We start from the raw sequence: 17656 nt of genomic DNA on the forward strand, positions 1-17656 counted from the left end.
CGTGTTCTCCCATTCATTTTGACGGGTCTAATTAAAATCAACATAATCAAGACAGCTGTTTACAACACAACTATGCCATCAATATGCACCATAGCTACTTTTTTATTTTCAGCTTCTCAAAATTAGTACATCTTCGAGCGCACGTATACTTTCATTTTGTTTTATGGGCAAAAAAGAGAAATAAATTATTTGAGATCTCACTCCAGTTAGTTGGTCACGTCGACCATACGATCGTCCAGTGCCACCAAGTGGTTAGTGCAAGTAGGGCAAGCTAGTAGAAATCTCCAAGGTTCAGCATTCAGGTCGTTGCTAATATTTACCAACATAGCATTCTGTAACGTGCTAACAACTGATTTAACCGAGATTAATTAAGAATGATTAAAAGATCACCTTGAAAAATAAGGCAGAAAGACTAAGTCCACTATTGCTAAGCGTACTCACTTGTTGTGGACTAGTACATTTTAGTGATAAGAAAGCCAGCCTGTGGACTGCAGTCCACATGTTGTTTTGATATTTTTGCTAGCTAGCTAACTTAATCACTTGACTTAATGTTAACTAGCTAGCTGACAGATGCCACAAGTTTAATACGAGAAAGCAAACGGGGAACAGCGAAAAGTTTATTCACCTCACACAGCAGCCACTTCACTGTGGAATAACCAAACTAACTACCACCAATAGCAAGTCTAGATGCTACGCTAACCGATAACGTATGTAGATGATAGTTAACGTTATTTGTATAGATCCCGATGAATATGAAAATGTTAGTTGGCAAATAAGTGTAAGGGACATACACACCTTTCTTGTCTAGTTGCAGAAAACCATGACATCGCAGAATGAACATGCACAGCTTGTTTCTGCAAAAGGCTCTGCTACTAGTTAGCTAGTTAGCAAATGCTGCCTTCCACCCCATGCCTGCAATGATATCCCGTCCCTCCTTTTCAAATATAGCTCGCTAACGTTGCTAAGCGAGTATTCTGCCGTTTACAGGTTGGGTTCTTCCCACAATGCAACCGAATCTCTCAGCGGGAAACCAAAATGGCGAATACGCTGGGAGAGAACGACTCGTTTGTAATTTTCTAAAAAAAAATATTTTCGAGCTCGTGAAACCGAAGAGAAAGGATCTGCGGGTTTATCAATATAAACATAAGACTGCGCGTTGAGGAGAAGACCACGATTATCGGTTAAGGCCGATTTCTTAAATATATGAAACATTTTGACCCCCTGAAGTGACCGAATGAGGTAAAACTGCTGTGTTTTTTCTGTGAGGTGTCTTGCTAGCTAGGTTCAAATATTCCGCATGATAAAATCCATCGGGTTTCTGCCATATGCACAGTTAACAATGTGCAGCTATCGTCTTAAATATATTTGTACCGTTAAGTTGCACGTTTCGGATTGCATTTACTGTAACGTTAGTGCTTGGTTGTGTTTGGTATAAGTCAAGTGATGAGCATTTCATTGTTCGTTTTGCTAACTGGTCAGCTTGCTAACAAAAGGGGACTGTTCTTCGAAAGGGGAAAACGCCTTGCGGACAGGACACGAAACGAATTTGCTTAGTCGGAAGCTAACGTGACCTCTAACTTTTCATTCGTCCGTTTGGCTAACATTTCGATGCGAAGTCCCACCTGTGTCGCACATGCAGAATGGAGGCATGTTTGACTTGTCTCACATCAATCATCCTTAATGTTGCGCCAGTGGGCTCTCTCAGTTGTTGGTCAATCATGAAATCAAAGGCCGAGTAAATGAGCGTGTACCAGCATAAGTAGTGAATGCTGCCTAAGAATCAGGTAGCCAAGTGAATTAGATACTTAGCGACATTCTTAGCCATATTTGTACCCTCTTATTCGTTATTGTCGCATTTGTATCAGGGAGGATGTTTCAAATTCTAATAATGTTAGTCCCGAGTCAATGACAATGTATTGGATGCATAGCCCGGTACGATCATAACATCCTTTCAGCTAATTGGCTTGGCAACCACTTGCAGTTAGCGAGGGTAATTGGTTAATTAACGTTAATTACGTGATGCCGAATTCTGTTTATCTACCGATGGAGTGTAACTTGACTATTCCCCTAGATTATCTAAAGTAATGTATCTTTTTCCACAACAGAGACGCAACGGGTGCAGCGAACTTGTCTGACCACCAGAAATCGCATTCCCATCGACTAAACAAGTCGCCTGCGTCCCCGGCCAAACTCTCTTTCAAGGATGGGCAACGGGGCACCACGAAACTTGCGAGCAAATTTGAAGAGGGACAAGATGTCCTAGCTCGCTGGTCGGATGGCTTGTTTTATCTGGGAACTATCACGAAGGTAATCTGTGTAACACTATTTCAGAAAGTACCCACATTAACGATTCTTGTAGCAAGTTTAGTTAAAATTTACATTGTTGCATTGGTGAATACAGTGGCCATAGTTATGCGGCGTTATTTGATTTTTTTTTTTTTTTACAGATAAACAAACAAAACCAGAGCTGCTTTGTTGTTTTTGAAGATCGTTCCAAATCCTGGGTTCTTTGGAAGGACATTCAAACGGGCAAGTGCTTTCCAATTAATTTGAAATTCATTACGATTTTTCCATCCCTTTGCAAATGCCTTTAAAACACAGAGCCTGGCTGTAGATGTGTAGTGTGGACTTTGGCATGAAACTAGTCTTTGCTTTTCAACCCTTGGAGACATCAGCACTGGTATCTTTACAATATTGCACATAAAAGCCATTCAGTTTGTTTTGTCTCGTTTTTCCATTTCAATGCACAAGAGTAGTTTTAAGCCTTTCTATTTTCTCCACAGGTATTTCCAATAGAAGACTGACCAACAACCTTAGTTTTTAGATTCATTTAATTTCAGACTGTAATTTTATAATTTTGGCCTAAGTTAATTTTAGCTCTTATTTACTTGGTTCACTCCTCTCCACTATCTGCTTGAGTTCTTTAATTTGTCTCTGACAGTTGACAGACCTCAGGGTTTCTGGCCTTACACAAACTGTAAGTTGCACCAGGCGTCCGGGGACGAGATTAGGGAAGGTACTTTGAGTCTGTGTCAGTGTCCATGTATGTAATCTGTACCTTTACTTTCCCTTCTGTGGTCTACATGATGTTTCAGTGTCCTGTGTTTCATCACAGTGTAGTATCCTTACTGACATTGTTTTTGACACTTAAAGCTATTAGGCCACCACCCAAGTCTTATACTTTGAAGATGGTTGGTCCTTTTAAAATGTCTGACATGGTAAACCAGGCTTATTTCAATTCATGCATACAAAAACTATTCTGATGTTCTATTTGGCATATTTTGAATATTCCTGTTGATGTGTTGACTTGGGGGGCGTTATGATCTATTTGGGAGAATGCATTTTATTAACAGCGAAACCCATTTATACCTGGCTGATGAAAATGCAAGGATTGAAATCTGAATGAACCGCTGCAAATCTTGGTGTTTCTCTTTCCACCCTGTGTGTAAGAGTCCCTCCACCACCCCCACGCCACCCCCTTGGTTGTTTAGTGGGTCCACATTTATTATTTTTGCACTTAACGTTTCTCTTTTTTGCTCGCACCCAGAGCAGGAGCCCTTGAAGTGGTGGTAATGTGTGGCTGTTTGTTGCAGGGGGCAGCGGAGGTGGTGAGATGGTCTGTACGATATGCCAGGATGAAAGCTCCGAGCCTCCCAACGAGATCGTCATCTGTGACAAGTGTGGCCAAGGTACACTGCTTTCACATTTAGGCACTTGGCACAACGCTCTGATCCGGCGCAACATACGAGTGCATTGGGCAAGCCTGGAACAACAGTGCTTGGCCCACAAATCGGTCTGTTGGAACAAATAAATTGTCTATATATGTTTTAATCTTATTTGTAGTCAAGATAAGGGATTAGATTGTAAGTGCAGGGGAAATGGGTGGTTGGTAAGCCCATACAAAGTCAAACTAGTCAAACTAGTAGTTCTTTAATCCTTGATGAGGGGCATAACCGTGACCAAGCAGTTCAGAAACGTGCGTCTTCCTTGCAGGCTATCACCAGCTCTGCCATGCTCCCAACATTGACTCCAGTGTGATTGCTTCCAACGACAAGTGGCTCTGCCGGCAGTGCGTGTTTGCTACGACGACGAAGGTGCGCGCGTCAAAGCCGCTAGCGCCTCTGCAATAAAACGGGAGTGCCGTTAATGCGACCCGTGGCACGTTTGTGTGGTGTTGAGGGAGTGTGTGTAATCGGTGTGTTTCTGCGGCAGAGGGGCGGTGCGCTGAAGAAGGGCCCGCACGCCAAAGCGCTACAGGAGATGAAGCAGTCGCTGCCCTACGCCCTGGAGGACCTGGTGTGGGACCAGGGCCACAAGACAAATGTCCAGCAGTGCTACTGCTACTGTGGGGGCCCCGGAGAGTGAGTCACACACACACACACACACACACACACACACACACACACACACACACACACACACACAGAGTCCAGGGACACCGTCTTTTGTTACTCCTTATTTAAAAGTGAAGACTTGAGCCATGAATGCATGCACAAACAAGCACAAATGCAGCTGTACAAAGTGCAGTGCCCACGCTAATGTCACTGTTGGTGTCTCACACACACTCACTCTCTCTCACACACACACACACACACACACACACGCACACACACGGTCTCTCCGGTGCAGTACCCCCGCAGTAACACAGCTGTGCTCTTTCCCCAGCTGGTATCTGAAGATGCTGCAGTGCAGCAGGTGTAAGCAGTGGTTTCACGAGGCCTGCATTCAGTGCTTTCAGAAGCCCATGCTCTTTGGAGACAGGTGCACTGCTGCCCTTTGAAATATCACCATTTTCATGAAATTCAAAATTGAAATGCTGGAGCGAACTGCCTTTGAGAAAAATAAATATGTTCTTGTACTTTTTTCACATTAGGTTCTATCTATTTATTTGTTCAGTTTGCAATTCTGGACCAGAGTACCTCAAACGTCTACCTTTAAGATGGTGGGTTTAACTTTTAATTTCCTGTCATTTGAGTCCTGTAATATATTTGTTTGATCCCATGAGAAATGTACTGGAATGAAAAAAAAAAAGAAAAAAAGTATGTTTTCTGTTTTTACCCCGTTTAAAACATGGAGCGATTATTTTAATAGTAGATACAATGGTAAATAAAATGAGATTCCGGAGAATTGATTAGAAACCGTACTCTGGTAGAAACTCATAAAGTTGATGGTGCTTTAAATACCTTTAAATACCAGTGTAAACCAACCTTGTGGTTTACGTTGAGCTAGATTTTTGTTAACAATTTTTTAGAAAATAACCCTTAAACCTGATTCATGCTTGATCTGGCACCCTCCGTATGGAGGGGCTATGCTGTACAGACATAGTGTGGTTGCCTTGATAGTTTTAGTGGTTTGAGTCCATTACAGACAGCAGCATGCACTGCAGAGAGAAAAAAATAGTTTTGTTTGGCAATGTGGGTCTGGTGATGCAGGGAGCCTCCATATTAGCTCTGTATGGACCCACCAGAATCTCTGGAACCACCAGGTGGTTGCCGGGTCAAGTGTCAGTTGGGCTTAAGACCTAGTGACCAGGCAACCTTATAAAGAAATTGTCATACAACCTGGATGTTGACACAGAATTTGTGTCGAAAGACGGTGTATCTTGTTTGAGTTTTGCTGTGGTTTTTCCCCCACAGGGCAGACATTGTACACCTGAGCCTATACAATCTGAGCGTCATTCACAAAAAGAAATACTTTGACTCGGAGTTGGAGCTAATGGCATACATCAATGAGAACTGGGATCGACTGCAGCTTGGAGAGGTAGTGCTTAAGTCATTAATGAGATGCTCCCCCTGGAAGGTTGATACACATTTATTTCTTAAATCCAAATGTGTAATGGTTTCCTAGTTTTATTTTTACACATCTGAAATGGTAAAAATTGTAATGAGTCAATGTTGTACATACTAAATGATTGCATCATTACATTGGCTACTACACCACCAAGGGAAGGAGGAATTCATTAGGATTGGGTTTGGCTGGGAAATGTAGTCCTCAGCTGGAGGACTGCAGACTGAAAGCAACGGAATACTGGCAGCATGCACTCCAGAAGGGCATGGAAGCTGTATGTCTGTTGTCCCAGCGATGGGACACTTCTGCATATATTATCGGTCATACTAAATTTTGAACAGAAAATGGGTACAAAAATGTTTATTAATAATAGAGTATTTATTATGTTATCCCCCCCCCCACAGCTTGGAGAAACCCCTAAGCCAGACCGTTACGGCAGCATTCTTGAAGCACTGAATAATAACCACACCATGTAAGTTACATAGTAGTTTCGGACTGTAAGGAACACTCAAACCAGCATCAGAGAGCTGGATATTTCTGAATGCGAGGGCTGTTTGCAGGTTCATGTCAGGGAAGGAGATCAAGAAGAAGAAGCACCTATTTGGGCTGAGGATCCGCTTCCCCCCGGCGCCCCAGAACACCGACTCCAGGCTGGACCGCGAGCCTGAGAAGGCCTCCCACGAGATCAAGATCAAAGGCCGCAAGTCCACCAAGCCCATCCCAGAGCCCAGGTCAGGAACCTCGACAGCAGGCCGGGGGGGGGGGGGCGAGCGCCGTGTCTGCTGCTTTTCACGCGTTTCAGATTGATTTAAGTCTTTTGATTGGTTAAAGAGTCCACACACCTTGTTGGCCGCAGTTGGCTGCTGATTTGAAGGAAACCGCAAAAATATCTGCAAGCGCTGCAGTTCTCACACCCCTGCTCCACAGTAACACGCGCCTGCTCAAGCAGCAGTCCCACAATGCACCACTCCGTATTGGCTATTGTCACATGATCTGGATTTTATCTATTTTTTTTTATTTTTCTTTTTTTTCTTTTTTTTCTCTCTCCTCTTGCCCCTTTTCTGAATGTTGTTTTGATTTTGGCTGATAGTGTAGTGATTTAATTAGGCTAATGGTGTGTCTGACTGAGGGCTTTGGTGCTGTGTTGGTGTTGTGTTTCAGTGAGCTGAGCAACGGAGTAGTGAAGAAAGGAAAGAGGAAGCACACAAGCTGCCACTCCTACGAGACTCTGGCCAAGCTGAGGAGATCGAGTGACCTCCCCACCCAGGTCACTCCCATATTCATTTATTTTACTGCTCATTTAAAATTCATTGGTGTTTTAAGGGTACAATAGGTAATTTCAGACTTCTAATGGTCAAGAGAGGAATAGCAGCAACAAACCCCTTCAAACCACAAGACTTCTTATCCCTCCCCCTTCTCTGTAAATGCAAAGGGTTCCAGGGGGAACAAAAATCTTACCTATTATACCTTTAATATGTTTGTAGTTGCCTTCATCTAAGTTCCTATTTAGAATTCTTCCATGGTATTACCTCTCCAGGAAAATGGAGATTTCTCCATAACAATAATGCAATGTACCAGCAGTTTGATGAAATAGTCCACATATTCTGATTTAAAAGGTCCACAGCTTGAGAAGCAAATGGCTTTTCTCTCCTTGTCTGTCCTGTGCAGGATAATGAAATTCCACCAGCAGTGGAGAAGCATGCATTGGACCTACTGGCTTCGAAGAGGTGAGTGTGTATGTCGCACATGCGCGCGCACACACACACACACTCACACTCACACTCACACACACACACCGGGTAAAAAGCGGCTTCTTAGCCGAGCCTCACACTGCACCATATCTCCCTGCAGCAGCCGAAGTGATAAATCTGTGCCGTCTTCAAGTACCTCAGACGTGGAGTCCATCAGTGCCACGAGCACCACTGAAACTACCTCAACAAGCCTTTCCAGACAGTCCAGGTACAGCTCCGCTCCCCTCACGTTGTGTCTGTTTCACAGTCCTAGACTAAGTTACATTTTTTTTATTGAAATTCTCTGGAAAACTCAATTTCGTCTATGACTAAATTTAATCTGTGTCTGAAACCGGCCTATATTGTCTTACAGTAGAGCTCTAGCTGTTTACAGGAGGAGTACAGAGTGTTGAAGGTTGTTCTCGTTCACCACGCTTGCTCAGAAAATGCATTTTGTGGTGCTGCTTCTGCACAGCAATTGGCTAGGATATATGTCGGGAGGGGGGTTGGGGGGGGGGGGAGGGAGAGGAAGGAAGGAAGGAATTCTATTATCCATGTATTATTTTTGGAAGTATGAATTGATCGATTGATCAATTGACCCTTTTGCCCTTCTTGCCCCAGCCTGTGCAGCTCGAGCAGGACCCGCACCGGCCGCCTGTGGCCAATCACGCAGCCTTCCGCCCTGAGGAGGGGGCGGAGGCGGGGCCGCCCGCGACGGGCGCTGCAGCCGCCCAACCCGGAGATCCCGGCGGCCGTGCCCGAGCCGGCCGAGCCCTGCCCCCTGCCGGGCCTCCACACGGACATTGTGCACAGCCTGGACCAGGAGAGCCAGCTCAGCCACCTCAAGAGCTCCATCACCAGCTACTTCGGGGCGGCCGGCCGCATGGCCTGCGGGGAGAAGTACCGCGTGCTGGCCCGCCGCGTCACGCTGGACGGGAAGGTCCAGTACCTGGTGGAGTGGGAGGGCGTCACCGCCTCGTAGGCTCAGTGTCCGCGACGGGGGGGGTCACGCCACGGGAGGGTCACGCCACGCCACGGGAGGGTCACGCCACGCCACGGGAGGGTCACGCCACGCCAGCCCCAGAACGGGACGAGCCGCCTCGTCCTGTCAACCGGCCGCTGAGCGACACGTTCATACAGCTGGCTTCGTCCATTTCGGGGTTTGGCGTGGCCTGACTTTTCCATCGCTACCCCTGCGGTTATCTTTCTTCTCGGGGGTGGGGGGAGGGGTGGAAGGGTGGGGGTCAGTAGTGCTGCCCAAGAAGGGATCTACTTTGTTTTTTGTTTTTTTGTGTTTTTACCTTGATGATGTTTCGAGTGCCCAATGCTAGGTTTAACACAATGGGGGGGAGGGGGGGCGGTGTCAGACAAGTTGGGTGAATGTAACTGAGACAGGAATGGTGCTTGCCGCTTTGTTTGCTTTTCTCGTCGGAGACTGAATCGAGGGGCCTATGCCAGGACACTGGCCAGATGGTGCAGTAAACTGCTGGGATGTGGTCATGAGCCTTCAAGGGCAGGCAACCCACAAGGCAGACTGCAGAAATATTGTACCCTTTTTAAATGCAGTTTGTTCAGGTTTTATTCTACTTTGGGAATATGCCTTGCCGTTTTATTCAATTTTTTTTTCCTTTTTGAATGCGCACACGTTCTCAGATGGTTAATCTGAAGTGTTTAGTTTGAATGCAAAACCCAATTTCACCCTGTGGCAGAAATCTTTGTTGCATTAAAGACTTAGGTGCCGTTTAGTCCCAGGATTAACCGAAAACAAAGCGTTTTTGTGCATTTTTGCTTCGAGTTCTGGAATTTTGTGACTGATAATAAGCAGTATTATTTCTACGTATTTCTTGTTTTCTTGTTGGACTTCTCAAATAGTTTTTTTTTTTTTTTTTTTCTCCCCTCTTTCTTCTTCTCATGACCAGGTCAGTTGGAACTGATTCTGCTAGCCCAGCTTTTGAACAAGTGTAAACAGCTAAATTCTTGTGCTAGGAGGAAAAGCATTTTCCTTGTGTAACACTGCAACATTCACTTCACTAAGGTGCTCTTAAATGTCCGTTTGAGGGATGAGTTAAAAAATGAGAGCATATGCAATCACCAGATTCTGCTTAATACACATCCTGAATATATGCCATTTCAGACACGCCCTTCAAAGATGTGGGGAAAAAGTTTTTTTAAAGAGGATTTTTGCTGTTTGCTTTTCTCTTTTCACAGCCTGTTCTCAAAATGTGCACTGTACACAAACTCAAGGAGTCATCTGTTTTTCTTTTTTTTCCTCTTTTTTTAGTAATTCCATTACTGGTTCAAGTGTATAGTCTTTGTATTCTTTTTTTAAAATCCGTTTCCTATGCAACTCAATATTCAAGGAACTAACTTTCATGGTTGGTGTGTCAATAATTTAGCCATACCTTTGCTTCAGGAACACATTGCAATATTTTACAGTTACGATTTTGCTCAGGCTTTGTAATTACCGGTGCTATCTAATGCTTTCAGAAAATTGTGCACTTGCATTCAGACTTTGTACTGATCCAGCCAAGCTCACTCGCAGATCTCTCAGGATGTCATCACCTTAAAATTCACTGTACAAGTCTGTATAAGTCCAACTGAGATAACATTGAGCTATGAGATTTTCTTTCTTTTTTTCAGAGGCCAGGATAAATGTACATGTTTAGATGTGGAATGTAAAGCAATGTTGAAGAGGGTAAACCTTTACTGTCGATATCTTGGTGACCTTTCAGTTTTGCATCAGCATTACTTAAGTAATTCCTGGAAGTTTGATTTAAAAAAAAAAAAAAAAAAAAAAAAAAAAGAATTTCAAGTTCTGTATTTGTAGTTTGTTCATAATTGTTCAAAGTCAACTTGGCCCACTTACAATCAGATTAATGTAAATCTTTGATTCCTTTTTCTTGCCAGAATATCTTTTCTGATTAGTAAGTGTTAAATTTTCGTGTCTATACGTTTGGGTGTAGATGTAATTTACTGTATTAAAAATGAGGACGTTTCCGCTTGAGGGAGCAGTGTTGAATCTTGACATTGATACCTCTTAAATTAAAATGTTTTGTATAAATATAAATATAAATATATATATATAAAAACAATATGTAAAGAAGCTTTCTCCCCTGTCTGTTGGTGTGCCAGTGCTAGACTAAAGCTTTCTGTTTTCTACTGGCTTTGAACAGGCTCCTTCAGCCAAAGAATAAAACTTCTTTTGAAAGTACACCGTCATTTGCCTTTGCTTCTGTAAAGACCTGGTAATATTGGTTGTGTGTCTGAGCAAAGCTTTCAGTCAGTTACATCACTGTGCCCAAGGCCAGTGGTAACTGACCCTGTCCCTAGAGATCTACCACAGATTTTCACTCTTATCAAACCACACCTCATTCAACAGCTAGAGATCTTGTTGACCTGCTAATTAAGAGTTGGGTCAAATTATGGTTGAAACCTACTGGATGCTAGATCTCCAGGTAACCACTTGCCATACTCTTATTTTAAAAATGGTCATTCCAAAGCCTGAAAATGACCAATTCAGAACCTATGCACAGCCTTCACCAGGAAGCAGGATTATGGAGTTAACTGAATACGTTCACTGAGTAATTGTCACAAAGCATTCATCTCAAGCTAGTTCCATGAACATAACACGACTTCAGCTCACTCAAATGGCCTGTAAAGTCCCCAGATCTCCGTCAAACAGCGCACCTTTGGGATAAATGTACAGTTTGAAACTGCAGATGATAGAGTCAGCATGGACCGAATGTTTCCAACACTTCGTTGAATCCATGCCATGAAGAGTTCAAACTGTTCTGGAGGCAAAGTGGGTCCTACCTGATTTGCGTACTTTTTAAATCGGTATTCTACCACGAGATTAATCATTTTTTAAATTTAGTTATGATTTTGGCTTGGCTAATATTGTCTCATCGACTTTTAAAGTAACCTATTCCAGAAAGATTGTTTAATTTGGGAGCACTATGCAGTAAAAATTAATAACACTAACGAGATTGGAGATCCAGAGATCGTGCAAATAAAACACGTTTGTAGAATGTTTTTTTTCCACCAGTGGAAACGCAAATATTATTTACCTGGGTTTCCAAAATGCGCCACCATTCGCGGCTCTTGTAGTTCATGACCTTTTGAACACCAATCATTTTCTCAACCGTTTTCCATTTCATCCAATCATATAACGCGACACTAAGCCGACGTTCTGTTTGGATGTCAACACAACAGGATGGGTTTTTACAAAGTTGCAGCGGTAGATGTGAACAAATAAAAACCTCAGGGAATTTAGAAATGGATTAAACGTACTCCAAGTTTGGTAACTAATAATTCTTCATTAATAATCAATTACAAATTCGCAACAATCTGAAATCTTAGAGCGTCACTGTCTTTCAAATAAAGTGAATATGAAAGTTATATGCCGAATAGCTGTGTTCAGTATTTATCTTGGTCACTTGGCTGACGTTAGCTGCCAAGCTTGTCAACGTTAATAACAGCTAGATGTCTGCTTTTGTTAGCTGAAATGAAACTTTACCTAACAAGTGTTATTATTGCATTCAGTTACTTGACTGTGTGTTATCGTGCTTATTACCTAACATAATTAGTTACGTGTTCCGAAGTTATTTTCAAGTAGCTAAATTAGCTAGCTAGCTGGTCGCTAATAGCTTTGCTAAGAGAGGTAGCTAACAATAAATGAACGTTAAGTTATGTTAACCGACTAGTTTATGACACGTTGTAGTATACCTCTAACTAGCTAACTAGCTTCCACTGTCATCGTCTATTGCTAGTTCTCTCTTTGAATATCTAGCTAGCCAGTTAACTTGACACCTTTTAACGTAATGTTAACTTCGTTTATTCGCTTGCCAATTCCTGATCACCAGTGTCATAATTTCAGATTCAGATGCATGGAAATAAAGAAAAAAAAAAACGGGAGCTAAATTATAGCTAAAGCAAGTGACGAATCTTTCCCTTGATAGGACTGGAGGGACCAAACGTGATAGTCATCAATGTTTCGCAGGAGCGAAGAAGATCTTGTAAAAGATGTGGTCAGTTTAAGAAATCAGTTAAGGCAAACGGAGTTCAGTTTGCTGTCTTTGGGGGAACAGCTAAGGTATGTGAATCTAAATTCTCAGTAGCTTACGCGGGTCAGCTTTGTATATCTGCAATTTGCAGACCTGTACGTTTAATTTAATTTCAGAAGCCTTAAGCTGCTGATAACGTTTTATTGACCTATGTGAAAATACGCAATGGATTAATTATTCGCATCATGGTGCGTGTCTACCAGTGGCAGCAGCAGCGAGCACTCGGACCACAGTCCCGGGCGTGTTCCACCAGGTGGATTGACACTTGAAGACCTGCATCGACCCGATGTCACACAGCTACCGTCAATTAGCCCCATTCTGCCAGAAACCTCTGTTAGGATAGCCACCGGCAATGTGACCCACACTGACTACAGGGTATGGAATCGTCCTCAGCAGCCACGTCCTTACGTAAATAAACGAGGCTATATGACAGTTTTGCGATGACGAGAATGCAGCTTGTCATTTTTATAGTAGGATTTTCATTAACAGGCTTGAGAGCATAAGGTTGTGGATTAATGATCAGTCTTCAGGGCTGCCTGGAGATCTACCGTCATTGACTCTAATTTGGCACACTGACTAGCAGCTCAAAGAACTCTAGCTGCTGAAGGAGGCATGCTTGGTCAGGGCTGGAGTGAAAACCTGCAGGATGGTAGAACTTCAGCGCACCCTGCGGCTCTCCAGGACCAGGGTTGCCGACCCCCTGTGTTAAGGCAACCATTGCACTCATGGTTACCAGATACATTATCATAGTGGCCATACTGTGATCTTTTTGACAGTCAAAGGGGATGAATGGTAATATGTCTTCAGAAAAAGCAAGTGCAGTACTTACTCTTTCCACAATGTTCTCCTCTGTGTGCAATCCCACTAGCCACCGTCAGGCACAGGGACTGAGAACTCCCAGCTCAGGAAGACACTTGGAAGCGTCAGGGAGGAAAACTCCTGTCTGGTTCTGGAGAACCAGAAGCTGGTTACTGAACTAGAGGCGGTGCAGTTTGAGCTCGCCAGCTCCTATGCCAAGGTGCTTCCAACCACAACCTCTACTACTTCCTAAAATATTTAGAGCATGTTTATGTTTGTTTTGTATGACATTATGATTTCTTTCATGTTTTATAAAATGTGTCAGGAGAAATGTCGGACTGATTCTGTATCTCTGTATCTGTATTTCCTTCTCGTAGTTCAAGTTGGCAGATTTATTTCTGTATTAGACTGAATATACACTAAAAACATCCAAGGCAACATCCATGTAGTCTGTTTCCATTTGTTGAAATATTTAATAGATTAGAGAAACGAAATGCCCTCTATGCTGTCCCTTGTGGAAATGATACATTTTGTTGCTGTTTTTGGGCTCCAGGTCACAGGCACCACAGCTGATCCAAAGCCCCTCAACCTGTCTGTGATGAAGGAACATATCCAGAGCCTGGAGGAAGCCCACGCCACTGCAATGAGGTGATGAAAGCCTTTTTGTTGTTAACCAAAAATAATGCAGCAGCAACCAGACCTTTAAGGCAGGGTGACTCTCTCTCGAGTTTTTCCTTTGAATGATCCAGCCATACTTTAAGAGTGAAGCTTTGTCTTGAGATGGGCGCGCTCGAGCTGACGCCTCTGTTCTGGTTTTCTCAGGGCGTCTGAGCAGAAGCTGGAGGAGACGCAGCAGTGTGCGCTCTCAAACAGCCGGATGGTGTCCAAGCTGAAGCAGGAGCTCAAGACTGTCCAGGCTGACTTGGCACAGAGAATCAGTCAAGGGAAAAGGTGATGGCTGCTCTTGGTCTCAAGAGCCTAGTCTTCTTTTACATCCTTTCTTGACATTTAAACTTGTCATATTTTCTGTATGAGACATTTTAGCTTATGAATTCCATGTGTTTTAAAACTTTCAATTTGTTCAATCTGTAAAAACAGAATATATACCCGAAGGAGACTTTTCCAAGGAGCAGTTACAGTATCCTGCAGAAATACAGATTATGTATTTCTGGCTTCAAAATACAGCTTGTATTTTGAACCCGGAACCCAGGATGCTTATTTTTGTAGTTCTGAACATTTACCGCTAGAAGCTGCTAAATAGGCTGTTCTGTTTAGAATGGTTGTAGGTGAATGCTGTGTGAAGGAACATACGGGTGGATGTCTATGCTGTCCTCATGGTCTTCTTTCCCTCTGAAAGAACGGAGCAGCAGAGGAATGAAGCCCTGCGAAATGCGGAGAAGTTGACCATGGCCTTCAAGGAATACAAAGGAAACATCTCTGAGAAAATGACCAAGGCAAGGAGTCCATCTCGCCCTTCCCCAACTGCAATGTCCCGAACCTCAAATTCATCAAATGCACATTAACACCTATTAACCAGCCCCATCTCATCATCTATGGGCCTGACTTACTAAGACCATTTGCGTGTGCCAAACCTTTTAGCACACTGCAAACCAGTAACACGACCAAAGATTGGTTGTGGTATCTGTTTTGCACCAATCATTGTGTTATTAGTTTTTGTGTGTTAAAAGGTTTTGCACATGCTGAATCTCTTGCATAAATCAGGACCTAAGGGTTGAGGACATTAGATGTTGTTCGGTTTGGCAGGTCATGGAGAACGAGCTGAAGCTGAAGGAGAGTCTGATTGAGTGTGACAGGGAGAAGGAGGAGCTGGAGACCAGGTGCTCTAAGCTGGAGCGCGAGAGGGCCGAGATGGTTCGGATGATCCGGTGAGACGCTCTCCCTTCCTCGCCCGGAGGCTGGTACAGTGTGTGCTGGTTTACTCAAAATCAGGGCTACTGTGTCGGCAGTTACACTGAAGAAGATTTCTGTCTAAAAGGGGCAGTTCAACCAAAAATTGAATTAAAGTATGTCTACACTTACCCAGAGTACTATCCAGATAGTTTTCACCGAGATATAATCAAATTCTTTTCTGGTAATGAATCCGCATACATTCGAAAAACTCAACAGGGTCTCTTTCCAAATATAATGCCACAGTTACTCGCAAACATCAACGGAGCTCAAAAATTCACATTTTAATCAAAAACTGTGGGGCCTGCAGGCAGCTGAAGGAAGACTCCAGCAAGGCCCAGACACTGAGCGGGGAGATGGCGGATCTCCGCTCGCACGTGGAGAGCTCCTCTGGCGAGGTCTCCAGGCTGCAGCGGGAGCTGGCGGAGGCCAAGGCGGCGGCGGAGGCGCTGAGGAGGGAGAACGGGGAGCTGCGCTCCTTCTCCTCCTCCCAGGAGCAGAGGCTGGCCCTCTGCCTGCACGAGGGGGAGCAGACCCGAGCCGAGCTGGCCGGCCTGGAGGCCATCCTCAACCTGCTCCACCTCCGAGAGGTGTGTACACGCACACCCACGCACACCACACACACGCACACATACACACACTCCACCTCCGAGAGGTGTGTACCCACACACGCACACCACACACACGCACGCACGCCACACACCAGAACACTCCACCTCCGGGAGGTGTGTACCGGCTGGAGGCGCTCCATGCGTTACACACACACGCACACCACACACACGCACTCACGCCACACACCACACACTCCACCTCTGAGAGGTGTGTACCGGCTGGAGGCCCTCCGTGTGTTACACATGCACGCCACACACCATACACTCCACCTCCCGAGAGGTGTGTACCGGCTGGAGGCCCTCCGTGTGTTACACATGCACGCCACACACCATACACTCCACCTCCCGAGAGGTGTGTACCGGCTGGAGGCCCTCCGTGTGTTACACATGCACGCCACACACCATACACTCCACCTCCCGAGAGGTGTGTACCGGCTGGAGGCCCTCCGTGTGTTACACATGCACGCCACACACCATACACTCCACCTCCCGAGAGGTGTGTACCGGCTGGAGGCCCTCCGTGTGTTACACATGCACGCCACACACCATACACTCCACCTCCCGAGAGGTGTGTACCGGCTGGAGGCGCTCTGTGTGTTACGCACGCACACACACGCACGCACACGCACGCACACGCACGCACACGCACGCACGCACGCAAGCACACCATACACCACACACACCACACACGCTCCACATACATACATACATACATATATACACACACACACACACACACACACACACACACACACATATACACACACAAACCACACACTCAAACATACATACACTAAAGCACACAAACACACTGTACGCACACCCACGCTCACACACACACACACACACACACACACACACACACACACACTGCATTGTCTCGATCATATCACTCCTTAATTCACACCCTCACATTTGGATGTCCCATCTCCTGCCTGGCTCCTCTCCCTGCTCTGAGTGGTTGTGCTCCCAGCAGTGAGCTGCCTGTCAGGGTTTTCATTACAGCACAGACTCCAGTAAATCCACACCAGTCCCCCTGTGCTGTTCTGTCAGCGCACTGGGCTGAGGTGATTCATCTTCCAGCCTATCGTACGTGGCATCTGCACTGTGGTGCAGTCAGAATGAAGGTTGTGTGGCAGACTTTTTGGGACAGAAGGCACACACTGTGTTCCCTTGTTTCAGGGCGGGGGCGTCCTGTGTGTGCAGCCCTGCATCCTCCCCCAGGTGTCCGTATCGGCGTACAGCGACCTCCGCAACACTAAACCAGGTGTGTGCCCTGTCCCTCTGTCCGACACTCCTGCATTTTAAATGGTGAACCCTGTCTCTACTGCTTAATTCAAACTGCTCAAATATGCCCATTCCTGGGGTATAATTATCCTTCTCTGAGTGACACTGTTACTCTTAAGTGAAGCTGTGCTCTCTGCCTGTCTCTGGGTGACTGTGTCTCTAAGTGAGGCTGTGCTCTCTGCCTGTCTCTGGGTGACTGTGTCTCTAAGTGAGGCTGTGCTCTCTGCCTGTCTCTGGGTGACTGTGTCTCAAAGTGAGGCTGTGCTCTCTGCCTATCTCTGGATGACCGTGTCTCTAAGTGAGGCTGTGCTCTCTGCCTGTCTCTGGGTGACTGTGTCTCAAAGTGAGGCTGTGCTCTCTGCCTATCTCTGGATGACCGTGTCTCTAAGTGAGGCTGTGCTCCCTGCCTGTCTCTGGGTGACTGTGTCTCTAAGTGAGGCTGTGCTCTCTGCCTGTTTCTGGATGACTGTGT

At 45.0% G+C, this 17656-nt stretch overlaps 3 protein-coding genes across 6 annotated transcripts in view; 2 read left to right on the forward strand and 1 right to left on the reverse strand.

Moving 5' to 3' along the window:
* The window catches only part of dipk1aa (divergent protein kinase domain 1Aa), a 32781-nt gene extending 31069 nt beyond the window's left edge, over window positions 1–1712 (reverse strand). Inside the window, exon 1 of one of the 2 annotated variants that reach the window (XM_061243410.1) lies at window positions 1623–1712. The gene's annotated coding sequence lies outside the window, so the exon portion shown is untranslated. Of the gene's footprint in view, window positions 1–795; window positions 890–1622 lie in introns of those variants that run through there. The other variant, XM_061243408.1, reaches the window with a different exon arrangement.
* mtf2 (metal response element binding transcription factor 2) lies at window positions 973–8704 on the forward strand. Of its 3 annotated transcripts, none has more exons than XM_061243404.1 (16): window positions 973–1239; window positions 2106–2307; window positions 2448–2529; window positions 2942–3016; window positions 3594–3689; window positions 3994–4094; window positions 4213–4361; window positions 4666–4761; window positions 4874–4942; window positions 5637–5760; window positions 6192–6259; window positions 6348–6518; window positions 6949–7054; window positions 7456–7514; window positions 7639–7746; window positions 8139–8704. In XM_061243404.1, exons 1-16 carry the CDS (start codon window positions 1235–1237, stop codon window positions 8497–8499), a joined length of 1872 nt encoding a protein of 623 aa, XP_061099388.1. In that variant the 5' UTR covers window positions 973–1234; the 3' UTR covers window positions 8500–8704. The 3 variants fall into 3 exon arrangements, with proteins under 3 accessions (XP_061099388.1, XP_061099390.1, XP_061099391.1); XM_061243406.1 differs by having other exon boundaries at window positions 2942–2977; XM_061243407.1 differs by lacking the exon at window positions 2942–3016.
* Window positions 8705–11718: 3014 nt separating this feature from the next.
* The window catches only part of ccdc18 (coiled-coil domain containing 18), a 36046-nt gene continuing 30108 nt past the window's right edge, over window positions 11719–17656 (forward strand). Inside the window, exons 1-10 of the mRNA XM_061242914.1 lie at window positions 11719–11817; window positions 12476–12609; window positions 12784–12955; window positions 13449–13598; window positions 13932–14026; window positions 14201–14329; window positions 14736–14832; window positions 15143–15264; window positions 15597–15876; window positions 17080–17164. Coding sequence (XP_061098898.1) covers window positions 12506–12609; window positions 12784–12955; window positions 13449–13598; window positions 13932–14026; window positions 14201–14329; window positions 14736–14832; window positions 15143–15264; window positions 15597–15876; window positions 17080–17164 — 1234 coding nt within the window. The 5' untranslated portion in view covers window positions 11719–11817; window positions 12476–12505. The remainder of the gene's footprint in view (window positions 11818–12475; window positions 12610–12783; window positions 12956–13448; window positions 13599–13931; window positions 14027–14200; window positions 14330–14735; window positions 14833–15142; window positions 15265–15596; window positions 15877–17079; window positions 17165–17656) is intronic.

This window comes from Conger conger, chromosome 5 (genome assembly GCF_963514075.1).
Source record: "Conger conger chromosome 5, fConCon1.1, whole genome shotgun sequence".
NCBI lineage: Eukaryota > Metazoa > Chordata > Actinopteri > Anguilliformes > Congridae > Conger > Conger conger.